This window comes from Trachurus japonicus, chromosome 5 (assembly GCF_045865225.1).
Source record: "Trachurus japonicus isolate A0001 chromosome 5, Traja_1.0".
Taxonomy (NCBI): Eukaryota; Metazoa; Chordata; class Actinopteri; order Carangiformes; family Carangidae; genus Trachurus; species Trachurus japonicus.
This window is the reverse complement of record NC_140911.1, coordinates 7,082,035-7,109,154: the sequence shown is the minus strand read 5'-3', so window position 1 is coordinate 7,109,154 and position 27,120 is coordinate 7,082,035. Positions and strand designations below refer to the sequence as shown.

The 27,120-nt window shown below is 40.9% G+C and overlaps 1 protein-coding gene, 1 long non-coding RNA gene, 2 other non-coding genes and 2 pseudogenes across 4 annotated transcripts; 4 read left to right on the top strand and 2 right to left on the bottom strand.

The window, feature by feature from the left end:
* Window positions 1–497: 497 nt before the first annotated feature.
* LOC146986964 (uncharacterized) lies at window positions 498–2,036 on the bottom strand (annotated as a pseudogene).
* Window positions 2,037–2,144: 108 nt separating this feature from the next.
* LOC146986963 (uncharacterized) lies at window positions 2,145–3,215 on the bottom strand (annotated as a pseudogene).
* Window positions 3,216–8,962: 5,747 nt separating this feature from the next.
* trnar-acg (transfer RNA arginine (anticodon ACG)) lies at window positions 8,963–9,035 on the top strand. Its single transcript has one exon. It is a non-coding gene; the product is annotated as a tRNA-Arg (tRNA).
* LOC146986960 (uncharacterized) lies at window positions 8,988–14,161 on the top strand. Its single transcript, XR_015035908.1, has 5 exons — window positions 8,988–9,046; window positions 12,436–12,569; window positions 12,692–12,825; window positions 13,438–13,494; window positions 13,611–14,161. It is a non-coding gene; the product is annotated as an uncharacterized LOC146986960 (long non-coding RNA).
* trnar-acg (transfer RNA arginine (anticodon ACG)) lies at window positions 10,410–10,482 on the top strand. Its single transcript has one exon. It is a non-coding gene; the product is annotated as a tRNA-Arg (tRNA).
* Window positions 14,162–15,359: 1,198 nt separating the features above from the next.
* vamp3 (vesicle-associated membrane protein 3 (cellubrevin)) lies at window positions 15,360–24,705 on the top strand. The gene is made up of 5 exons (XM_085775863.1): window positions 15,360–15,488; window positions 20,586–20,664; window positions 23,018–23,176; window positions 23,448–23,499; window positions 23,666–24,705. Coding segments are annotated over exons 1-5 (309 nt in total). The 5' UTR covers window positions 15,360–15,486; the 3' UTR covers window positions 23,683–24,705.
* The last annotated feature ends 2,415 nt before the right edge of the window (window positions 24,706–27,120 follow it).

Genomic DNA, 27,120 nt, shown 5'->3' with positions numbered 1-27,120 from the left:
ATTGGGGCTCAAATTCCTGCACAGTGGATTGATTGCAACAGAGTGGTGGCGGCCGTCTTCATAAGGCTCTGTGCTCTCTACCCAAATGCGTGTGTGTGTTATGAGGAAGTCATGCTTCACAGTGTGTCTCCCCATGAGTTTTTATGTTTCCAGTCTCTTGTTTTGAACTTTGTTATTTTCTGTTGTACTTTGTATTCCTCTTTTTCCCTGTCTGGGACTTAGGCCCTTTGATACTTTGTTCTTTTCTGTTGGATTTTGAAGACCTTTTTTTTTAAACCTTTTTTCATAAATATCTTTGGTGGAACTTTACCGAGTTGTCTGCATTTGGGTCCACCCCCCCCCCCCACCCTGACAACGTGTTTACAAGCACATCCGAGAGTGCATCATCACCAATGCCAAGCTGATGATGAGTGAGACCACTATCCAGCTCCCAGAAGTGAATGCTGCAACAGTGACACAACGGTGCGTACATTAGCATGCTTCATATCAGTTTTATTTCATATCAGTTTTGCATTCCAGCAGTAATCAGTTTTCATTACATGACAGAAGGTGATGGTGATGGTGCTGGCAGGACCACAGACGGTGATGCCATGGTGCAGGTTGCAGGAGGAGTTGGAGATGATGGGACCACAGACCCTGCAGACAACGATGCTTGTGAAGACGCAGCAGGTGGTCTTTCTGTGCCAAAGATGGGGACAGTGATGTCCTGAAACTCCTCATGTTCAACATAACCTTCATCCCCCTCTATATGAACATCCGTGGTCTCTGGCTCTTCAGTAGCCAACTTGTAGTCCTGCAGGACTTTACCAGTTTGCTGATAAAGGTATTCCACTGCCCATAAGCTTACCTTTTAAAATATAAAAACCTTGTTATGGCCCGGCTCAGTGACCACAACAAAACAACCAAACAGAGGACAGATGATCAATAATAAGTGTGAAATTTATTTACAACGTAAGGAATACATGCGAACAGAACCATAACCAGCGCACAAAACAAAAGAAAACAATGGTGGCTCGGGCCGAGCTTCCAGCTGGTGGCAGGGAGAGAGAACGCGAGCAGACTGGCCAGCCATCATTTGTAGGCACCAGGAACCACAGCGGCAGGTGTTCCCGATTCCCGGGCTCCGCCTCAGAATTACAGCCACTGCAGGGGAGAAGGGAAACGCATAGAGCACAGACAACCCCGGATCGTCACATGACAAACAATTAGATAATATACCAGGACATTATATAATAAGTTGGTGGTAAATTTTTTGGTAAACTTTAATGTTATTGTCACAAAAAACAACAAATATAATAGTCATCTACCAGTGTATTTTCTTGGCCCAATGTAAGGGATGATCTTCTCGCCCAGTCCAAAACCTCCTCTGCAAGCATACTGACAGCATGGCGGAGAAGATGATTGTATGAATGCGGCTATTGCACATCAATAGTTGCTGCAGCAGCCTGGTCATCGTTCCACCTTGCAAGTCCATCCAAAAGATACGTCTGGAAGAAAATGTCACTTGCCAGGGTACCTGTAAAGTAAATTGAAATGTAAAAACAAACAAAAAAGGGAGGTCACGCAAACATTTCCTTTAAAATATGTCAGGGGCACAGAACACAGGAGCAGTTTCAAAGCAACAATGGGTTTTTATTTAACCCCAAAACCAGCCAAATCAAATTTACAACGTAACTCAAGATCTGGGTCAACTACAAATAACAAATAACTACAAATGAACTAGCAAACGATAAGGTGTGACATGAACAGTTTTTCTTACAGTTAATTCAATTTCTAAATTATCAATTAACTAAATTGTAATTTAATCTAAACATAGTTTAACATTTTAATGAAGTCAGAGGAGAAAGGATTTGCATATTTACCTGGGATGAATCTGTTCATGTGCAAGTGGAATGACTCCAGTGACGTCGACCCTCTTGTACAGCAGTATGTTGGCAGACCTTCATTAGAGTTCCCGTCTGCGTGTACAGCTACACACCTGGAGGATCCTGGATGCAGGCCACATGCTTCCGCTGGGATTTCAGGATGTCTCTCATCCGGGCCGAGTCGATTAGAGGCACCTCCAGCGTGTTAGAGCCAGTATCCCCGTCAAAGGTCTGGATCAGAGCCTGGGTCTCCTGCAATGCAGAGCGAGTTTGCTTCGGCTGATGGAGCGTGTCACATCAGCCTCAGAAGGATGTTTCCGGTCAGCTTCTAGCTCTGCACGCTTGGCCTCCTTCAGAGCCGTCATGTCATCCAGGTCCCACATGAAAATACAGTGGCTGAGGCGACTCATAAAGGTGGCGTAGAGTTGGTGCAGCAAACCTCCGCATGAAGTGCCAGATGTCCAACCGGATGTTCATCTGCCCCCACTCTTCAAACATCCTCCTCAGAAGAGTGTTTCTACAGCAGTCTCGGTCGACATCTCAGGAGGAGCCACCCCAGCCACTCTGTATCTCATGATGAGACCTTCGATCATCGGCCCAAGACCAAAACCTTCACTGGCTGTGAACATCGGTTTCCCAGGTAGCGGTGCAATAGCTGTGTCCTGCAAGCTTTCGGGCCACCTTCTTTGTTGAATCCATCTTCAAGATCCGGCCGTACTGCGATGTGATGCTGGCCTTGATCTCCTCCAGCCTTTGCAGGACATCCTGGGCGTACACCTGCATCAGCCACCGGTGCTTGGGGGACAACAGGCATGGCAGGTACAGGTTCAAATCTTACAGGCAGGATGAGGCCCGATCTGGCTGCACTGTCCATCCCCTGGCAGTCTGTGAGGTACTGGACTGTCTTGTGCAACCAGACCTCAGTGTGACGCTCCTGCAGCTTCTTTTGTATCTGGCTTCTGCTGTTACCCAGCCCACGCTGACGCATCAAACTTGCTACCTCGATGTCACAAGCAAGTTTTGACGTCAGGATGCAGGGGAAGTGCACTCTGTGGGCAATGTCAAGCTGTGAGGCGATGGCATGGCTCCAGCTGATGACCTTGCGCTTGCATCTTTGGCAGGCCAGGTACTTGGATGCAACAAAGTACATCTTCCCCACAGTCACCACCTGCCTGACCTTCTGATGCAGGCCAGCTGAGGACAGAAGTACTTTATCACAGCCTGAATGCGGACACATCAGTTTCACCTGCCACAACTCTCGTGGCATCCAGATCAGCAGAGGATGACCAAAGTAATTGTCCAATGGAGGAGAATTATTGGTCTTCAGTGGCACCTGTGGAGGATACCACCAAAGTTAAAAAGTAAACAAAAAGTCTGCAACGTACAACAGAAAATAACAAAGTACCAACCAAAAAGGGTCAACAAGCCACTAACGCAAAGTACAACAGAAATTCACAAAGTACAAAATAAGAGACTGGGAACATAGGAACTCACAGGTAGAAACACGAGGGGAGGAACACAAGAACAAAGCTCACGAAGGACAAAATGCTGCACATGGACAACAGACAATTTCACAAAGACAAAGGGAGAACACTGAGGTTAAAGCCAGGAACACACCGCCACGACGCTTCCCGACGCTTCCCGACGCTGACGGCTTTGGCCGACGAGTCTGTCGCCTCTCGTCGGGAGAAAGGAAAAAGTGAAACACACTGCCCCGACTGCCGACCAGAGCGACTGAGTGGCGAGGGCTCCCCCATAGAAATACAGACCAATACAGACCAGGGGCAGCTCTGCTCACTGTTCATTCAAACAAACTAATGCCACTGCCACAGTTAATTTCATCAATGAGACCAACATTTATCTCCCCAAAACAATTTAACCAGCCACGTTTTAACAGCGCTAAAGCCGAAATTAAAACAGTTTTTAGCAGCTTACTGCTGTGGCTCGGTTGCCGCGAATTGGCGATAGCCGATGCTAATTTCTGTTAGCCCGTCTATGGTGTTTTACATTACACGTTAGCATTAAGCTAGCGGGCTTTATATGCTTAGTTGTGAGCTGTGTGTGTTTTGAACGTTGTTTCAAACTATGTGGGTTTGATTGAACATCTTTGATGTTTAAATATATATATATTGCCGCTTAATATATTGCTTTACTCCTCTTTTTATTGTGTATACCATTTTTACTGTAGCACAGGCTAGGACATCGTTTGTTTACTGTGGTCACTTCCGTCCCTCCCACACACCGCGCTGATTCGCTTAGGGCACCGCCAATCAGAATCGCCATAGCTAGCACACAGCCAATCAGAGTACCCGACGAGTCTACTCTCCCGACGGCCGACGAGTCCCGACTGAGCATGTTCAATCGGCCCCGACGAGACCCGACAAGACCCGAGGCTCCCCGACGGAGAGGAACACACCAAACAGACGAGCTGCCGACGCCGTCCGACGAGGCCAGACGTCCGACGGTCGGCTCGGTGTGTCCCTGGCTTAAAGCAGAACAATGCAAGTCGGCCGGAAATAGCTCGCTCCTTCGTTGGTTTCTCTTTTTTTCCCTCTCCGGAGCTTCCCCACAGTTCTGGGAGGCACATGTCACTGTCGTAAAAAAAAAAAAAACTCGCCGCCGCCACCTCCTCCACCCCCCCTACACGTGCTTGTGTTTACTGCTGTTTGCTAAGCCCTGCTAACACCGAGCTAACGCTAACGCTATGCTAACACGGAGCTAACGCTAACACGGAGCTAACGCTAATACAGCCACACACAGGCACAAAGACACAAAGACACAGACATACACACACAGGAATAAAGGTTCCAAAACGCAAAGGTGTGTGTGTGTGTGTCATGATGTATTACATTATCTTATAAAGACCCATGGTGTGTGTATCTGTGTTAGCATTAGCTCCCCGTTAGCCACAAGCTGAACTTCATCAGTAAACATTTCATGTTTCCATGGTTTCCTCCGACTTTCCGAACTCAAACCAATCACGATTCGTGACATGCATGACGTCATGTGCGTTCTTATCTCGTACTGCCGTAAGGCAGTTTCTCGCGATACTTCTATCCATTGACGAGATTTGTAACACCGAGACGGACGACTGATCTTGCAAGTGCGGTTTTCAGCCAGTGGGGGGGGTGAGCGCATTGGCCTAGACCCCATTCACTTCATAACAGGTCACTCAACCATCACAGTGACTCTGAGCCACAATAATTACAGCCCAAATCCTGCATAGTTCCGCTTTAAAGCAGAACTATGCAGGTGGGCCGGAAATAGCTCGCTCCTTCGTTGGTTTCTCTTTTTTTCCCTCTCCGGAGCTCCCCCACAGTTCTGGTAGGCACATGTCACTGTCGTAAAAAAAAAAAAAACTCGCCGCCGCCACCTCCTCCACCCCCCCTACACGTGCTTGTGTTTACTGCTGTTTGCTAAGCCCTGCTAACACCGAGCTAACGCTAACACGGAGCTAATGCTAACACGGAGCTAACGCTAACACGGCGCTAACGCTAATACAGCCACACACAGGCACAAAGACACAGACATACACACACAGGAATAAAGGTTCCAAAACGCGAAGGTGTGTGTGTGTGTGTCATGATGTATTACATTATCTTATAAAAGACCCATGGTGTGTGTAGCCTATCTGTGTTAGCATTAGCTCCCTGTTAGCCACAAGCTGAACTTCATCAGTAAACATTTCATGTTTCCATGGTTTCCTCCGACTTTCCGAACTCAAACCAATCACGATTCGTGACATGCATGACGTCATCTGCGTTCTTATCTCGTACTGCCGTAAGGCAGTTTCTCGCGATACTTCTATCCATTGACGAGATTTGTAACACCGAGACGGACGACTGATCTTGCAAGTGCGGTTTTCAGCCAGTGGGGGGGGTGAGCGCATTGGCCTAGACCCCATTCACTTCATAACAGGTCACTCAACCATCACAGTGACTCTGAGCCACAATAATTACAGCCCAAATCCTGCATAGTTCTGCTTTAAGGAAACAAGACGCAGGTGGTGCAGTCAGACACAGGTGAGACACGTGAGGTAGGCTAATCACAGCAGGGAGCACACAGGAAGACAGGACACTGAACTTCAGAATAAAAAGGGAACGAAAGACACAGACCGTGACAGCTAAGATCCAGCTCAGGATGCCCCTGTGCTGTCCACCTAAACAGAGCCTTGGATATCCAACTCTGGTCCACTTCAGGGAAGATGTTTATCCAGCCAGCTAGAAGACAAACTCGTTGTGCTGGAAAAAACAAAAAGAAAGAAATAAACAAATGCAAATTCACTTAACTTCACTTATCTTTACTTTATTATCCATTTAAATCAAACCTGAAAAGTAAATAAAAAAAACAAAATCAACATTACCGTTCACAGACCAGCAAATTTTGCACTAATTAATATCGTGTTCTGTGTTATAAGTATAAACATACGTATCAAATGTCCCTCCTTCAAACCGAGTTGCCACTGCCAGCACGGCCCAGCAGTGTGCTGTCAATCCAGCTCAGTGGACACAGTGGGGTGGGCGAGGGGGGGTGAAGGCCGTATGCGTCCCTGGGTCAAAGCTAAAAACAAAACAGAAAGCAGGACAAACATTAACATTATGAGTATTGAACACATACTTAACATTAAAAAAAATGTGTTATACAATAAATGTTTGCTTACAAGGTTTGGGTTTAAGTATCTTCCTAACCATGACTGCCATCAGCCCATTTCCTGACGCAAGGCTCCATTTAAATTAAAAAATGAAAATATAAACAAAAGTAAATCAATGACACAGTTGTTAAAGATGAGATGAACAGTCTCTTGGTAGCAATACAAACGCTGATTGGCCACATCATTCAAATCTTGGTAGATTTTATAGATAGATAGATAGATTCCTTTTATTGTCATCATACAAAGCATGACAACATTAGCTTCAACCCATGAACGGCGCATAAATAGATAAAAACAGAAGGTACAAAAATGTACACAATTTAAATAAAACAAGAAAACACAAACACATCAATAGCACTAGTGCACTTTCTGGATTTGTGGTAGCATATGGAAACGTGAATGCCACCCCCTTTCCCCCGGCAAATCACACCCTTAATACAAACAACATACAAACACAAACACAAAAAAATATTGTGTTGCTTTTGTGTTATTTTGTTATGCTATTATTATGTGGTGTTATGTCCCACTCTTTCAGCGGGAGCAGGGTCTGGTGGGGTTCTCTCTCTCTCTTTTTTTGTTTTCTCTTTCCCTAGATCTAAGTGGAAATTAAAGCCTGAGCTGGTAGCTGGTGATCTAAAGGCTCTAGTTTTGTTAAAGAGGGTTTGTGGTAAAGGGAGGTTGGCCGAGGTAAGACCGGGGTACCCTATACAAACCTCACTCACGTAGTTCTTTTATGTTAGAGTCACTAGGTTATGGGTTGGTGCCACTTGTGTATGGTTTTTCAGCAGCCATTTTGTTAGTCAGGCCTTGTGTTCTTTTCTTTCCCTCACACAGTTAGAGGTAGTCAGGCCCAGTTTTGTTCTATTTATTTTATTTCTTTGGCACAACCCTCTGACGGCCCTCCTTCCCTCATCCACCTAGTAGAATTCTCTGTTCATTTGTTTAGTTCTGTGTCTTTCTCGTCATTGTTTGTCGAGTTACTGTTTCCCACAGTAGATGTGGTATTGTATTATTTATTTATTTTTTTTCCTGATTAAATAAAGGTTGAATGAGTGTGTATAATTAGTTTTGTATTCCATGTCTGAATTAATTAATTATTTTTCTGTGCTGAAAAATAAATGTGATTCCTGTGGACAAGCTTAAGTGTGGTGTGGAAAGGTTACTCAGACTATTCGGACTAGGCTCACCAAACTTTGTGTCTGCTAATTAGCCATGCCATTTAAAGATGGATACACATGACATATCAATCACAATATTCATTTGAATGGAAGAATTCAGACGACAGTTGCAACACAGATCAGGGACAGTTGTAACATATTAAAAACTAATTAAATTTCACTGATTAACTTTGCTTTTGTCTCAATATACATAGTATTCCTAAAATATGCATTGTCTTACAATAATACTATAGTATTATTTAGTTATTTAGTAATAGTTATCAGAGAACAGTTGGAGTTTTTTTTTTTGCGTAGAACATAGGCCTTGAGTCAATGTGCAGAAGTTACTGGTGTTAAAACCCAATAACTTAGTGTGAGACAAGAAGAATGCAACTTGCAATACAAAAAACTATTAATGTAGGCTAACGTTACTCTACTTTTGGATGATTTATTCACTCTATGACATCAAATAAACTAACTTTTTTCCACTTTTCATAGGAAAATATATGTGGCTACTTTTGTCCCATAGAGCAAGATACAACTAGGCTATAGTTTTTTCATTATAAGTTATTTGGGGAATTAGGCCTATTTTGTTTAGTCTCTCGTGGTTTAATATAATTGGCTGTTCTCATCATGAGGAATAAAATAGATAAATTGTGCCTTTTTTAAGCTTAAAATTTTCAATTTTATACATAATTTGCTTCCATATTCAAATGGCAGTTGCAACCGTCCCTACCACCCTATCAACAAAACATCATGTAACCTGCATGTAACTTACTAGCTAGACACAATGACACATAAACCATGTCATTTGATAGTCAACAAAACTTCGATTCAAACCACCTAGGTAGGTTTGGATTAATTCATACAAAAGGTCAGGAAAGTATGACAAAAAATACAGCTCATGAAAAAAAAAAAAAAGCTTCTTTCATACCTCAAAAGCAGCAGGTGAAGATCGGTGAATGTCCTCTTTATTCTTGGTGGGCAGAGGGGTCTATTCTGTGCATGTGCACTTAGCTTCTGGCAGGAGTCGATAAGACAAAAGATTGAGCTCGACCTACAGGTGGCAGGGATGTAGCCCCTGTAAGGTGGGCTACCGGCAATTTACTCCCATACCATGTTGAATATCTAGACTCCTGCCAAATTTCGCCTTTTTTATTGTATCAATAATCGTTTTAGTTTAGTATTTGGTCAATTTTTTTTTTTTTTTTATAAGACACAACCTGAAACCAACCATGCCTGAGAGTCAAAACTCGGGGAAATTGTGTCGCAATTATCCACATGTCGGAGGGCCAGTGGCGCAATGGATAACGCGTCTGACTACGGATCAGAAGATTCTAGGTTCGACTCCTGGCTGGCTCGACTTTTAAAATGTAAGTCCTGTACAAGTATAAAGGAAGCCTTTGTAGTTTAGTGTACTGTACAAACAAGACAGTCTCAGTAAAAACTGTAGCACGCAAGCATTTATATATCCTACATCTTAGGCCCATAACAATTAAGCTTCAGGGGTCAATGCACCACATAGAAAACATTGCAACAAATTCAGAAAACAATCTGACAAGTCATGTACACAAAAAACTCCCAACACATCAGAAGTGTTTCTGTGTGTGGATACAAACAAATAATGGACCTGGCAAGAGACTGAGGTGAATCAATGAGAGGTAGCTCTCTTCATCACTGCTAAAGTCAAGATGTATTTGAACATCTTTTATGGTGTCCCCTGAAACACTTATTTTGTGTTTAGGTTTTGCAGCATATTGTAGAAATTTAATTTAATGTCTTGCATGTGTTTCCTTAACTCCCTAACCAGAACTCTCAGCGCAAGATCCCAAGAGTTAAAACCCAGGGACAATATTCTGAAATATAAGTTCACTATCTGTTCAGTGGATGATGCCATCTTCACATAGGTCTGAGGAAATGCTGTTATCATAGACAGATAGCCTACATAGATGAGGAGTGATTCTGTGTACTAGGAACTATCTTTTGTTGTGTAAGAACCTGATTGGTCAGTCCTGAGAGGTGAACCACAGGGGAATTTTTTTTTTTTTTAATGTTTGCATCACCTCTCATGGGCCGCTGCCGCCTGTAGGTCGAGGTAAATCTTGGTAGTGACAGCCAATCAGCGCTCGTATTGGGCCAGTGGGGCCGCTGCCACCTGTAGGTCGAGGTAAATCTTGGTAGTGACAGCCAATCACGTTTTCGTATGCTACCACAAATCTACCAAGAATTGAACCATGTAGCCAATCAGCGCTCGTATCACTACCAAAATTAGTTTTTCGTGGGTCTCGTCTGAGTACGGATCAGAAGATTCTAGGTTCGACTCCAGGCTGGCTCGACTTTTAAACACTCATCCTCAGCGAAATTGAAGTCTAAAGCGCAACATGCGTGTCGTATGTGTAATATCAAAGTCCTTATCGTCTTTGGTAATATCACGCGAGGCAAAACGTCGCCTGTTTCACTAACGTACTCTTTTTTTGTTGGGTTGTTTTCTGACTGCTGGTCCCGCTGGTGAAACGCTGGCCATCGCTGTAAAAACCGATGAGACACAGAGTAGGCTACAAGTGAGGCTGAGAGCATGAATTTCATGTTACACTAATAACTATAGTACACATTCACATTGATCTAAGAAGGTTTTACCAAATCTGTTGCCTAAACGTTACCATCCAGTAAGTCCGTCGGCCCAAAGTCTATATATGAATCTATATAACTGATACTGTATATGCTCAGTACTTCATAGGGCTAGTGGCGCAATGGATAACGCGTCTGACTACGGATCAGAAGATTCTAGGTTCGACTCCTGGCTAGCTCGAAATTTTTTTTTTTCGTAGCCTACATTGAAATATGATGTAACTTGAATGTGGAGAGATCGCGTGTATGATTTAAATCTTTTAGTCGTTTGTTATACAACCAGTGTTTTAGGCAAAATATCAGCAGAAAAAAAAACCCACCTGTTTGTGATCGGGATCTAATGTCGGCATAATACAGGGTAGGCTATGTCAGGAGGAGTCTACGAAGAATCTACGTGTTACGCTGATTACCTGAATAAAGGTGAAATCAGAGCTATATCAATCGCTCTGGGTGAAATGAATCCGGGGAACACGTGTTTTGGTTTGGTTCATAGACTGTAAAAAAACAGGTTGTTACCTTAGACTGTGGCGCCACCTGTCGGTCAATAATGTGAGAGCCAATTGTGATGCTTATCCTATGTGCTTATCGCTGCCACGGTTTGAAAATCATTCAGGTGTCTGTGACGCCCACATCACAATAAGTAGACCAAGAAAAGAGAAAGAGGCTATGACCATGGATGCATAATTCATCAAACACACATTAATATGAGTCAATAATTTGCATGGGCTCTTTGGATAGGCTACCTCTTGCTTTATTTTGGGAAGTGTTTCAATAATGAAAGGTACAGTATGTGAGAACTTTCTGACTAACTTTCAAACTAGTTTGCTGATAATTGGCCTACGTCTTATTCTCACTTTGGAAACGCTGTGTCCTGCCCACAGATCATCAGATTCTGGGTTTGTCTCCTCGCCTTTCAAACATCATTACTGCAAAAGAATGCTTACATAACATTACATAACTATAACTTAGTGGAATGTCACCATATCTGGATATAATAAGAAAGTAATGCTTCTCCGTCACCAAGTGAATAGTCTAACAGCTGGCAGAGTAAAAAAGGAAAGAAAGACAGAAAAAAAAAAAACAGGACCTCATCGGAAAAGTACCTCTGGTTTTGTTTAATAGCTGGTAAATCAGTGCGGATAAACACACACCACAGGCCTTTGCAGGACTGAAAACCGCTGCAGGGTCAGTTAAATGCTACTGAGAACATTTCTAAGTTCAGGGCCTTAAAACAATTACTGTTATAAGTTGCTGCCATAAATTACTATGTACCATTTACTCTCTTTTTATTCTAAAACGTATTCCACTTTCTTCCTGAGGGCAGTTTAAATCTTTAATTACATCACACTTTACTCCCAGATGTTCCTGTTTTAGCTGTTCTGAATACCATTATAATATTTTAATTATGTTTAAGATTTTTATGCATCCTTAGTGGTTTTGTGGCTTTATTGTGGTATTTCTTGGCACTTTTTTATTGTTTGTGTTAGTGACACTATAAGCTCAACATTGTTGTTTCTTAGGACCTGTCAACTTATCTTTCATTGAGTGAGTGATTATCATTGGACTCATATGAATTGTGGTTGCATAACAAGTCATGTGTTGTGTGAGATATAGCTATTTGTGTAGATAACTTTACAAGAATTTCCATTCTGAAGCAGTGGGCCCACAGGCAGTCACAGTGTATTGGAGTTAAAGCGCATCCTCTAGGTGGCAGCATCATCAAGCATCAAGGCATTTGCAGATTGTCCCCATTGCTCTGCTGCTCTACTGACCGTGGTTTAACAATAAGACGCTCCTCAGACACAAATAATACTTACAACATTATAATCATCTATGATTAAAAAAAATCTGTTTCTGTTTCAAGTCAAAAAGTGGCAAAGGGAAGAGCACTGTCATTTAGATATCCTGCAGAGAGCCACACCAATGACACTGCAATAAGAGTTCCTCTTTGCAACAAATACAAAGTTCATACATACGTTATAACATTTGCAAACCAAAAAGGAACTTGCAGGACAATGTATTCCCCAAACACAAATATACATACAAATGATGTCTATGCCACTGAGGACACTGTGTTCTTCACCCAACAACACATTCCTTCCCTCCCCATATCTATCCGAGGCCCCTTTCTCAGGTGACAAACACAAAGTGCTGGGAGCTGACAGGGGGGCACAACAATCGAGAGGTGGAAGAGCCTGAGAGAGCACGAGGACATGGCTGCGACACTGCTGACTGTGATGCTCATGATCACCTACGTCTGTGAGGGAGGTGAGATGTTTGTTTTGTTTTTTTTTCTCAGGAACTGCTCCTGTCTCATGACATAATGCAACTACTATACTCAGCTCTTATTTGAGATATGAATACATCTGTGTCAACCGTTTGCGTAATAGCACTCCTGAGGAAATCAACAGCGTCTGACTTCCTGCAGAAAATCCGAGAGAAGCGTGCATCAGAGTGTTATCCTGGAGGCTGCAGCACAGAGGCCAGCGAGTCTGCAGAGCTGCTAGAGATGGATATGGCATATGTAAGTTCTCTGTCACTTGGACTTTCCTTCACATCTGCTGAATGTTTTGTTGTTGCTTTTGTTTTTTGCTGAAGAAATACACAAATTCTTTTGTACGGATTCAAACTCTTCCAAGCTTCACATCATTTCTTCAACTTCTCATTTTTCAAAAATAAAAGTAAATAGCAACTAAGTTTTATTAAAGGACAGTCAGTCGATTTAGGACAGTCAGGTCCCTGCACAGGGGGGAGATACGATCCACCTGAAACTATGCATCATGAATAACAGCCATGTCCAGAAGCTGGTCTTAGACTTGAGAATCACTTCTTTGTTCACCAGGTATGAAGTGTAACTCTATCGAGCAAGTCACTCAGGCGCTCACCATTACTGTGTTGCTATATACAGGCTTGCAGTCTGAGGACACAGTGAAGGCAGGCCATTAACATCTACTTTGTCTCTTAGTGCACCTGCAGCAAATATCAGGTGACCAGCATTAAAAAGCCAGCAAAGATGTGGAATGTCACTGACTAGGATTATTCTGACAAGCAAATCTTATGGACACTATTGGAAAATAGAGTGTGTTGTAATGTATTTTGGGCTATGTTTGGAATAAATGAATCAACCCATTTACAGGAGGACAGTCCGAACCTGCTGTTTAATGGAGGCGCTGCTCAGAAGGAGCTAAACCATGTAAGTTTTACTTTTGTGCTTAATGTAAACATTAGTTGTGTTGTTTTTAGTTAAATGAAAGTGGTATCAATAAAGCCAATATAACTCTGCCTAAACCCTCTGTTGTCTTGTAACAGAACCCTCCTGGAAGTGAAACAGTGAATGAAGGATCTGGGATGTAGCCAAGATGACAATGTTGTTGTTGAGTAAAGTTTTCCCCCAACCATTAGGACAACTTTGTCTGAATGCTTAGGAGTTAAAAAATACATTTGAAAATATATATCAAATATAATCAGAGAGATGATCAGTAACTGAAGCATTTATAAACATTAGAGAGTGATTTGTTGCAATGGTTAATTTGCATACATACTATCCTTAAGTTAAAATCTAAGACGTTTGAGTAGCTAAAGAGGATCATCATGCATTTCCACTAGTTATTACTGTTTTAAGTAGAGAAAAAAAAGTAAAATTAGAATTGAGAATCTTTGACATATATATTTAAAATAGACAAATTAATTTCTTTTCCAGAAGTTGGTGCTCAAAAAGTTGGTTAACTGCGTCATATATTACATAAAATATATATTTGACATGCAGACTTAAAAGCAAGCTTTACCTAAACATTTCAGTAAAGATGCATTATATTGATGTGTACTTATTTTGTATACAGAATAAATGATATGCAGACATGTGTAGACTCTTGGGATCCCTCTGTGTTGTGTTTTTCCATTCATTTACTCTAAGTTGTTGTTTATTTGTTTCCTGCATGTATCCTAGGGGCGCATCTTTATTCACCCACTAGGATTAGACATGAATTTCTTTTCTGGGGGAAGTGTAAAGTGAATTTAAGACAACATGCCATTAATTAGCTCCATATTGGGTGACCTCATGCCTCTTAAGTGTTGCTTTCATGGCTTCGAGACACAATTAACTAAACATTTAGCTATTGGGTGGTCACTTTTTTTTGAGGGCTGTATGTGTACTCTTCTCTTTTGCAGTTTGGACCTGCCAAACTTGTATGTTGTGTTACTGCTTGGTACAATTGTAGTTCATTTTTCTTCTGATCAAAACAATCCGAGGTATTGACTTCATATTGATTGGACAGAAGTCACTGACTGTTGTAGAAACATAGCACAACTCCTACTTGGTTCTGTTGCCTCGAGTTCTCAACTCACATTTTTTTTTTGCTCTGGATGTTTGCTGACACAAAGAATATCATTGTTGAATAGTTTCTATTAATATGTCACAATATAAAGAGGGCCACATGTAGGCAATAAAGAGATAAATGATTTTTATTCACGTTGACCACTTCAAATGATGAATTCTGGTCTTATTTCAGATGCAGTAATGAAATGCGTGTTGAGAGACTATTTTTACCTTAGAAAATATTCAAAGTAATGTTTTAGTTCCCATGGTCACATGCTGATCACGGGTTTTGGTGGTCGTTTTTTCCTCATACTATCTACCGGACAAATGACCAGATAAATGAATGAAGATTGAAAAATGCACATATTTGAGATGTTACTCTTCCATGTCATCCTAGAGCCTAATATCACGCCTTGATCTGGATTATGTGCTGTTTTTTTATGTTATAATCTAATGTTATGCGTTAATAATGTTATTATGCGCGAAGGGCTGCAGACTGCCTGTCGAATGATGCCTTTCAGTGCCTCTCGTTTGCTCTTACTTTTACAATTCAACACCCGACGATAGGATGCACTAAGTAATAAAAGGCAAAAAATTTAAGCACATTTTATTAGATATAGTGAACACTAATTAATGATGCACTTTTACGCAGTGAATGATTCATTTTATACATATATTTTATTATCCTATCCGAGTCTGCGTCATGGATGTAGGTCTGCGTTTGTCCGAGATTAGTTATCCCAATTTTGCCGATAGTACGTGAAGGCAGCACACCAACCGACGGTACTAACAGTTACGGCTTGACACTTAGCATTAGCACACACAAGCAAGAAGCAGCTGCGGTGCCGTTGAAACAAATTTCATCTCACAATGTAAGTTTGTTTTGTTTCTACCAGACTGGTTAACAAATCAAATAGTTGAAACTTGGTCCAACTTTTTCTCCCCTATACCGGTCTTTTGGATGGTTTGGTGAAACGGGGTCACGGAAAGAAAGCAACGCCCAAAACTTTGCTGCGTTGCTGTGTTAGCCAGCAACAAGTGCTAGGACGTTGCTAAGCTAGTTTTAGCAAGAGCTTGCTAACTTCGTAAAACACAAACTTTTTCTGTCTCTTTTTGTGTGTGCAGAAGTTGGCTCGTTCTTGTCCTTTGGTTTCCTGTTCGGCCGTCGATTAGTAATTGACAATGTTGCAAATATAATCGGAAATCAATACAGTAGTCGCGAAGTTAAATTAGTGCCTAAAGGTCTACTAGGAACAGGAAATGTATTCAATGCTAACGTGTCTATTTGTTAGTAATTAGTAATCGAGTAATTCAAAGTGGGACTTTACAAATGCGACTGAGTGATGTTTTGTCATTAGTCTTCCCTGCCCAACGATGTTTGGTCATGTTAGAATAGAAATACAGGGTGATTTTTAACCTAATTTCTTTTGAAAGGTGCATTGTTTTCGTATTTTTCCGCTAACCACCCTCATCCTTTGAGCCACTGCCACCCTACACAGGAAAACCTGTCCGTGCAATGACAACATTGCAGCTAATGTTTTACTACGATTGTGTTATTTGCTGCAGTCCAATCTGTTACCCAGCATATGCATATTGAAATAGAGTGATGTTTAGAGTTAATCAATAATAAATGCTGCCATAAGAGAAAGGCGTCATGAAAACATGAATAATTTAGTCAGAATCGACTGATCCAGTTGACTGAGTGTGATTAACAGCAGAGCCACAGTTCAGGACACATGATCTTAACCATGTAATTTTGAAAGCTTGACAGTAGTTTTTTTTTCTGCTTACACCCATGATGCAGTAGAGAACTTACAGCATACAAAGATTCATGTATGGATATATTTTCTGTTGGTTTTGATGAAGTAATAGTTGAGACAGTTAATAAACTACTAATGGGGAAAATGTGACTACATGTAAATTGATCATTTACTGTAACTTTGCTTCAAGAAGACTGGATTTATTCAGTCAGAGTTTGGTTATTAAAGGGATAGTTCAACATTTTGGCAAATTGGCCCATTGCCATAATCGCTATAGTCATAGCAGTAGGTTCATTACCTTTAATTGTAGGTGTAAGCTATTTTCAGTACGGCGGAGCGCAGCAGCTGGCTGCTCAGAGCTACGCTATGGAGGCTAAGGGAATTTCTTGGTTTCCCTCATTAAACTCATCAAATTCAACATCCCAAAACTCCACAGCGCTTTTGTAGACAAGTTGTGACCTGCACAACCACCACGCTATGAGATAATGACGGAACGATACGAAACGGAGCCGTTTTCGAGGTAAATACAGGGTAAATACGGAGACTGCTTGCTGAAAAACTGTCCCTGAACGCAACGCGCATCAGCGGTTTTGTATGAATTTACCTCGAAAACGGCTCCGTTTCGTATCGTTCCGTCATTATCTCATAGCGTGGTGGTTGTGCAGCTCACAACTTGTCTACAAAAGCGCTGTGGAGTTTTGGGATTTTGTATTTGATGAGTTTAATGAGGGAAACCAAGAAATTCCCTTAGCCTCCATAGCGTAGCTCTGAGCAGCCAGCTGCTGCGCTCCGCTGTACTAAAAATAGCTTACACCTACAATTAAAGGTAACGAACCTACTGCTATGACTATAGCAATTATGGCAATGGGCCAATTTGCCAAAATGTTGAACTATCCCTTTAAAGGTTGGATAATGTAAGCTATATCAGACTGAGAGCAAGTGCAATGGCTTGATTACAGAGTTCCCTGAAATTTAAACATTAAAATATTATAGAAAAACTAACTGTTATGATACTTGAATACAGTTTGGTCAGAAATACATGAAGTATGGACCTGTTTGCTGGCTCCTGGTCTCATATAACCAGGCATGACACCACCGCACATTTTTAAGCAGGAGGCACTGGAGAAATACTAAACCTTATTTGATTGAGAAAAATTAAATCTTGTGTGTCTCCAGAAAGTCAAGACACAGATTTTATTTTCATTCAATAGATTCTAAATATGTCTTATTTTTGTATGATTTTATTAGAGTGAACTAAGGTGGCAGTCAAAAGACCTTTTTTTTCCACGTCATGTTGACATGACTCCAGGTAGAGCACAGATGTAATTTGGAAGATAATAATGCAGTCTATTTGTGTCATTCGCTTTTACAGCCCTGTCATTGTACACACTGGCTCGTTTTGCATGGCTTAAATGGAGTGTAATCAGCCGTGCTATCTGTTGTGTAAAGGTCAATAGAAACTATCACACATTTAAAATTAAAAAACAAACAAACCGCTCACCGTAAGATAAAAAACTGTGGAGAAGCTTTCCATCTGGCCACTCTGCCATGAAGCATGATGGTTGTGCATCTGGAGGTTTCTCTTGAGATGCCTTTTTTTGTCTGTCTTAGATCTTACAAAATAATCAAAGGCATAGACTTAAATGGAATTGAGTTATTGATAATGATATCTGTGTTTTACTTGGTACACTGTCTCAAAATATCTTCTGTGAAAAGGCCCAATTGAAATTTGCATTTATGTACAAGTAGCGTAAAGCATATTTTTCACATGCTCTTGACAATCATAATAACTTCATATTAAAAAATTACATAATTCATTAAACTATATTGTTTTCTACATCTGGTAATAGTGATAGAAAGTTGCTGATAAGCCTGACATTAAGATGTAAGACTGAAATCCAAAAGGAGGTATCGCCACTGCGAGCTTATGTTAGACTGATTTGACTTTTGTGAACAGAAAGTTTACTGAACCATAGAGTCAGAAACTGAGAGCTAAGCGAGCAAAGAGAGAGTCTTTTAAATGACACAAAACGGCTAAACTCCATTGTTGATCACACTGCCTCACTTAAGGCCACTTAACTGTGGCACCAAAAGTTAAGGCCAATTATAGCAAGCAGCATTTAATTTAATGCATGCCAGTATCGACAAGGCAAGGTGTGCCATCTACAGTCATTAAAGGGACTTGCCCTTTCATTTTTGTCTGTGTGCAGCCTTTTAATAAAATCAAAAATTTTAAATCTTGCCTTATAAACCTCCGGTAGACATTCAGTACTAAAAATGGTGCCTCTAAATATTGTACTGCTTTCACAGGGTCTTGGGTGTGTAACAGGATTAAGCTCATTTAGATGTAGCCCGCCCATTCACCATTGTTGGGTTTGACATTTGCCTTCCTTTTTGGATGCATTTACGTCACAGATTGTTTTTTCTTCAGGATATGAAGTAGGTTAGTAGTAGTGTTGTTGTGTGAGCACTATTACAGTTTACATTGAGTGTTCCTGTGTAGTTTAAACCTGCGCAACTGGAATGTAAATCAGCTGCTGAATCACGCACCAAGACTTAAGTTGTATTTAAAGTTGACTGTCACCTCTGCAGTGCTGACAGATGTTTATACACCCGGGCCGACTGTGGCATTTACACTCTCACTCAGACCCTCAGCAGAGTGTCAGGTGACTTGTAGGTTAGAGAACAGTAGGTTAAGAAGACTTATTTCTGGCTTAAGCAGTAGTATACATTAGGATTATTCAGATATTAATACTAAGCCAAAGCATTAATAATATCCTCCAGCATCTTTCTCAAGTTTCTTGCTTTTTTTAGCTCAGGAAGGAAGGACTCGTATTCATAAATTCATTGGGACTTTTGAGGAAAGTGAGTTGGTGAGAGTATATGAAAATATGGCTCAGTCAGCTTCCTCATTCAACAGAACCCACACTGACGTCTGTTGTGGAAACAAAGATACAGTGAGTCTGACGTGTCACGTGACCACAGTTTCATCTCAGTTGTGTAATTTTTCAAACTAAGACGTCCAAGAAGAAATAAGAGGATTTATGAAAGTGTTGTGGCTCGATGTCTATGATCGTTTGTATAGGTTTATCAGAAAATCAAAATGATTTGGCCTCTAGCATTGTTTGTCATAAAGGATGTTTTGAGCATGTTTTGTGGACGCATTGATGTGTGCAATAACACTTTCACTTGCAGAGGAAGTTACCAATCTGCAGCTGTGTTGTTGTTGTGTTGTTTTGTTTTTGTGTGTTAGATTTGGGTTGGGTCCTTGTACTTGCCGTAAGAAGCTCCACTTGTCTCTTTACTGTACTGAGTTATAATAATCCCTTACAGTTTGCTGTAAACATATCCTCCCATTTTCAGATGAGTGGTGTCACTGGAGAGCAAGTGCCGTCTGTCGTCACAGGGTGGCAGTATGTAACTACTCTGTGACCCTCAGACAGCGATGCATGCAGTTTAGAGCCATTATGTCTAATGTAGTCCATTTTTTCGTGACATGTTACATAAGGTTACTTATTGTCAGTTATTTGAATGTTATAAGGCATTGATATGAAGCATTTATCTTGCAGCAAATTTATAGGCCTCTTATTCATTCTTATCACATGCCACCCTTCTTGCTTGATTAACTAACTTCTATTCAGATGATATCAGTCATCAGTTTTATGGTTGTTGTTACACTACAGCTACAAGACAGACATGGACCTGATATGTTAAAGGAAGTGAAACAGACACATGTGCTCAATTAGTACAGGGAGTACCGCCTGAATATATTTGTGCTGTCATCATGTTGTCACAGTGTCAGTGCTGTTGGTCTTAGAGCTCCATCAGATTGAAGGTTGTGTGGGCTGCACTTGTACCTCTGAGGAAGATCCTGGCTTTTTCTACAAAAAAAAAAAAAAAACTCAAAATGTTCACAAAATCATTTCATGACCAAAAATGCCAAGCTGAATTCAGCATGTTTATGAAGGGAAGACTAATTATGTCATGCATTGTGTGTGTTGTGCCACAGACTCGGTGTATTGTGTTTGTTTTCATGTTGTACCAAAAACACGTCAGCGACTCTGGCCACTCGGCTGCTGAAAATCAAAGTGAAGTTATAAAAAATGTAACAATTTAGGATTAGATTGGGTTATATGTTATGCAATATATTTTTTTTCTTTTCAAATCTCACAGGAGGCTAATATTTTCACTCTTTCATCGTTTTACCAGGTCAGCCCCCGGTCCAGAAGGCTCTGGCGCAGCGTCAGGCAACAAGCGCTTGCAGCAGACCCAGGCTCAGGTGGATGAGGTATGATGATGTGTCCGCTGGCCTCTGAGGTCCATTTAAACTTTCAGGCTTTTATTTTCACATATGGTTGATCATTTTTTCTTTAATCTCAGTTCATACATGTGTCACCACGAGGAATACAACAATTATTGATTTCTGTTCAGCATTTATGGAGAAAATTTCCCACATGAGTGCATTTCATTCTGTACTTATTTTTCTTTTTCCTATCATTTATCAAAATGAATGGAATTTCTGTTTGGTCTAGCCTTACCACTAAACATAATTTATCTCACCGAACCCACAACCCTCCCCCTAGGGCTTTATATTGGCACTCACCTCCCTGTTTGGTTCCAGAAGTGCAGAATTTATTCAGATAAATAGAAATGTTTATATTTATTCCAAATTCAAAAAGTGATCAATTCAGTTTTCTTCCTAACTCAAGAGTCCCACAAAGTTGTGGCAAGTCTGCGCAGACACTAATTAATTACGTCACCATTTATGAGGGTGTCATAAATCAAGCAGGCTATCATATAGTTTTCCTTTTAATTTAGATGAACCTTTCTGTGCATGTACTGCACAGGCCTTTTGGAAAGTTGTTAAGCACATACACCACTGATTTGCAGTTTATGGTGATGGTAGAGTGGCCGGATGTAACCCTCTCTCTCAGTGAACGTTTGTAAGAAGAAAAAAAAAAACACACTCAAGGAGTCTGAGATTGTGAGGAACAAGATTCTGGTCTGATGATAGAAAGATTGAACTGTTTGGCCTCAGTCGTGTCACGTCTGGAAGAAATCAGACATGACGTTCTTACCGAGCCTGTTCTCCTCTTAATACTCAGCCTGGCCTGGAGCGGCCACCTCAGGGCAGAGTCCTGCTTGTTCCAGACTTCCTCCATTTAAGAATTATGGAGGCCACTGCGCTCGTGGGAAGCTTCAGTGCAGCAGAAATGAATATTTTTATGGCCTTTCTCAATCTGGTCTCTGAACTCTGCCGGCAGCTTTTTCCTCCTCATGCTTTGGTTTTTTCCTCAGATATAGACAGAAGTGTGCTTTTCTCAATCATGTCCAATGTTCAATGTAATATTTCAGTTTTTCATTTTTAATATAATTGCAAAGATTTTTACATCAGGCGGTAGTTTGAAGAGACAATTACCGTGCATGCTGCAACATGAAAGGTGGAAAAATTAAAGGGGTCTGAATACTTTCTGAATGCACTCAGTTTCCATAAACTAGGCATTTAACACACCACACAGCCTCCCTGAACCACTCTCCACTAGTAAATATTACATTTGCATAATCCACAGTAACAGTATTTGTCCACATGTTCAGTGACAAACTGTGTAAATGCAAAGCTTGGTCTTCAGAAGAATCACCAAAAAAAAAAAATACAAATAGAAATTTCAACGGCCAGAAAACGATTTGGTTTTTTTTCTGTCTAGTCCTCAACACGCTCCGTCTTTCTCTGTGACTCGCTCTCTTGTTTCTTGATATCTGTCTCAAGCAGAGACTTACATAACCCCTTGGCAGCCGTGTCATGAATCACCACAATGTGGAATCGGTGGCTCTCTGATGCTGCTCTACCTCCACATGTCGGTTCACATGGCACGCAGCATGCGGCGTGAGCTTTCAGAAGTTAGGATCAGAAAACGGTGTCAGTAAGGCCACCAGGTAGAAACGGCGGCCAAGTTTCACTCCTCCCGACGTGGGTGTCGCTCTTAACCCTATTACTGTACGCCCCCTCCTTCCCTCGCTCAGTTTTGGCCCCCTTGGGGTTGGCCCCTCCTACCCAGAACTTTAACCTTAGTGTGTCATACAAACGCCTCCGATTGGCTGCCTGCAGTTTATATAATCACTGTCTCCATGGTTATGTAAGGCCTGCATGGGCCAGTACACTCCTCTCCACCCAGCCGCTCTGCTCTGCTCTGCTCTGTCTGAGAGGAGGGGCGATAAGTTGGGTTTGTGGATCAGTGGAACATATAGGTTATGTGTATTGTGTGATACTGTGTGCAGACAAGCATGTCTACCTGATTCCAGGTGAACTCTTGTTATTAAGCATAAGTTTGAATATCATTTATTTATTTATTTGTTTTCACGTTTTTAAAAGCATGCTCCATCCTGCTTCCTGGCAGTGTTAGGTAACATTTTAGAGCTGAAACCAATGATGTCATCAGCCATGTGCACACTGTATTAGTTGATGTTTTTCCCTGTTTACTATTAATTCTAAAAGACGTGATTAAGGCAGGGTTTGATTGGTCTCACATGATGTCTAGTCAGGATTACCCCACATTTAGATCCTGTAGGTCAAGAAAAAAAAGGAGAAAAAAAACTAACATGCTTCAACTAAGAGTGTTTTTCTTGTGTGTGTGTTTTTGTAGGTGGTGGATATTATGCGTGTCAATGTGGACAAGGTGCTGGAGCGCGATTCAAAGCTGTCTGAGCTGGATGACAGAGCGGACGCACTGCAGGCCGGAGCCTCCCAGTTTGAGACCAGTGCCGCTAAACTGAAAAGGAAATACTGGTGGAAGAACGTCAAGGTTTGTTCCAAAAATCACATTGTAATAAATATAATGAATTAAGTCCATGCTTCAAGTTTCAAAGTCTACTAAGTCCTCTAAGCTGGAAGTGGTCTGAGTTTTATCGGTCTTGACAAAGGTCAAAGTCGCAACTAGAGTTTAATGTCACAGATTTTTTTTGCACTATTAAAGTTTTTTTAACGAAACTGATAGATATTACTAATACGTTTTTCTTTTTAATGAATACACAACAACTTCCAGTTTAAGTGTTTAACACTGTCACCTCTTGCAGATGTGGGCCATCCTGATAGCTGTGTTAGTGATCATTATCATCATCATTGTCAGTGAGTATCGAGCCTGCAGTTCATATTGCCTGTGATCTTCAATATAAAATTACTTTTCAGAGCTTTCACTTGTTGATAGAGTGGCTTTTTAAAATAAATACATTCATTTACTCATCATAATTATATTCAAGACAAATGAATAACTAAATTCTTACTTCATTCACAGTTTGGAGTAAATCGTAAAAACAAAAAAAGCAACAGGGGAAGGAGGAGTGGAGGAAACAATGAAGACGAGGAGAGTAGCAATGTGCATAAAAGATGTCTCAGAGGAAGAGGCCACGTGATCACTGGCTACTGAGCTCCACAACATTTTTCTCCTTCAGGGGGGGTCTTCATTCCTTGTCCTGGATTGCCCTTTGTGTGTGTGTGTGTATATGTGTGTGTGTGTGTATGTGTTTGTGTGTGTGTGTGTGCGCACATATGCCTCAGTAAAGGATGGTCATAAAACCAGATTTACACCAGACCAGACACCTGTAAACTTCTATCAGTGCCATCCCACATGCCAAAGACTACAGAATATGAATGAACTCAAAACTCTACTAAAACCTAAAAAAAAACACCTTTACCTTTGCCTGTATGACAAAGAGCACACACACACACACACATTTATTCCAACCTCAGGACTAGAAGTGAAGAATATTGTTGTAAACTCTCCTCAACTTATATTTACCTTTTTTTTTTATGTTTTACTGTATTAATATCCATTGATTTTTGTGTGCCGGGCTAAGATAAGTGCCTTTGACAGTATGCTGTTCTGTGTTAGTCTAGATTGTAACAGTAATCTTACGTACAATAGAAAAGATGCTCCTTTCCAAACGTACACACATTTCTGTGTAATGCCAATTTTTTTTAATATTCAATATTTTCCCCTCGTTAAAAAAAATCAGATTCTTCTGCAAGTCACAGTTACAGGGGAATAGTATGGTTCAGTGCCTTATTTCATTTATGCACGTGTTAACTGAGTTGTCTATATGACATCTTAAATTTAGGATTGAAGGAAGAGGAATTTCAACAACAAAATAAGCAACAACCAGTAACACGCTGCTGAACCACCTGAAACCACCTGTCCTTGTCCACCGCTGTTTGAGCGGGGTCTTAATATACAGTATAAAGACTAGATAAGTGCCTATATGCTAAGACCAACAACCTCAAAGTCTGACAAAGGCTAGAGAAAGTGAAATGACATATAAAACAAAAGAACAAAAGTGCTACACTGGGTTTAAGTGGAGAGTTGTGGTCGGGTCTCTCTGTCATGTGCCAGATGTTTTAATCTCAGATATTCAAGCACAGCGATGTAAGAACATATAGTTTAAGATCGATGCCTTAATAAGTGTCTCTAATGAGGGGCAGCAAACATTACAGCCATATCTTATTGACCATATTCACCAACCAGCTGAAGAGTTGTGCTTTCTGAATGCCCACACCTAACAAATACTGTGCTGCTTGCATTTGAGTTACTTAATATGTCTTTTTTTTTTTTTTTTTTTGGGTTAAGTCACACTGGCATTTATCTGATCCCAAATGCAAAACGCTCCTACTGTGTGATATTTTAGTTTTATTATGTTGCTAACATGATTTTTTTTTTTTGTGCATTATTATTATATGTAGAACTAATCTTGGTGCTCGGTTCACTGTTGCTGAGCATCATGGGAGTGTAGTTAAAAAAAACAAAACAATCCAGTGTTGGATGTTGGGCAACACCAATATTGGGGTGTCTGCTTCCCCTGCTGCCGCTTCCCTCTCATTAACAGAACTCAGTTATAACGAGGCAAACGTTTTGGGATTACTTTGTACATTCATTTAATTGTGCCTGGCATTTCATCCAATCAGAACTCTTTGTGTCGCCCTTTTTTCCGTAGTTTCTCGCTAGTACTCATTTCTTATTTGGCCATATAGTTATAGTGCATGGATGATACTATAGTAATTCAGATGAACATTAACACTAAAAGCAGGTATGTGTGCTCTGTAGGCGTTTTTATAGTAAATGGGTGTAGCCGTGAAATAAATTGTGTAATGTTTTCAAAGGTCAAATTATTTTACATGCCAGCCTTTTATCACAGATGTATGGAACTGTCGCCATCATCATCCTCTCCTGTCTGCGCCGCAGATTTGAGGCCAAAATACTTTTCAAAGAAGTGCAATTCTACTCTTTGGCCCTGTATGGCTTTTTTTTTTTTTTTTTTTGCTTGAATAAAAATTTAACTTAAATCACAATACTTCTTCGTCTGGGTGTGTTTTTAATCTGTCACTGAATATATACATCACGGTACTCTTACCAACAAAGACTGGCTGTCTCACAGGAAGTCTATAGATGGTGAGAGTATTCTTGATTACTCAGTTGGGGTGTGATACAGCCTCACTAATGAAAGGAAACCACTTGGGAGGTGATGCGATGCACACTGCAGAACTGTTGAGAAAAACACTTGTCAGTAAATGTTAATTAATTTCATTGCTGAAAACACCACCTGTTTACCTCAGTAGCTTCCTCCCTGGAGCTTTTCAACATATTAACCGGCTTGAGATCGAGTCATCCAGCAAACTTTCCGAAGCATGATTTGTCATATACTGCAGCACCCATCAGTTTTTCTATTATATAATAGTTGGATAGGTCTTCCATGATGGACCTTGAGGTTCTGCACAGGCCCTGTGGCAGTGGTCTGCTTTGTCTAGTTTAGTAATCCAGCCTTGTCTGCATGGATACCACCTGTCAGAGGTTGACAGACCTCATGAACAACTGTTCTCAAGTTCACATGCAAGTTTCTCTGTCAAGCAATTACAAGAAAAAAGGTTCAAATAAAATAAAATTAGTTTTCCTCAAGACCTCCAACTATTGATTATTTTCAAACAATCAATAAGATAATAATAATTGAAGGGGTCATCTTGAGGGGATTGTTTTGTTTGACCACGGTCCACAGTCCAAATGCATAGTGCACATACAATACATTCTTTACTACTGCTACAACTGTTCAACTGTTACCTCTTTCTGTGTTCAGCTTTTAGTTTTGTTACTATTGTTGCTCTTTATTCGTCTTTCTACTGTATTTTTCTACTTAGTTTTTGCATTGCTTATTTTGGCATTTGTGTGGACAGCAAAGAAAGGATGTAATTGAACAGGGAAACACGTTTCCTACTGTGTAAATTACCTTAATAAACACTTTGAAATATGTTTATTTGCCATTCATAATTAATCAGTTTCATATCTCAGACGCTGGAACCAATGAGATTCTTGCTCAAGAATTATTACGTAATTATTTATCACAATTATAAATGATCCCCTCATTCATTTTAAACCCCCCTAATCCCGGTATTAAACTCAGTTGAAAATATTAATGTCAGAAACTGAAGTTGTCAAAGTCAGATTCCCTCCTCCTCCTCCTCTACCAGCTGGACCGTGCGGCGGCTCTGTTCATTCATCAGCAGCAGGGGGGGTGAAAACAGGGGGGGAGCTCGTAGTGAGTCCGCTGCTTGCGCGATTTGCTCCAGCTCCAGAGTTGTTGTCGGCTCTGTTGTGTAACATGGAGATACACGTGAACCGACAGCAAGCCGATGACAAACTGTGGCTTTTGGGACACGCCCACTAACATCCGCTCCGTCCAATCACGTTACAGATGCAAATTCGCG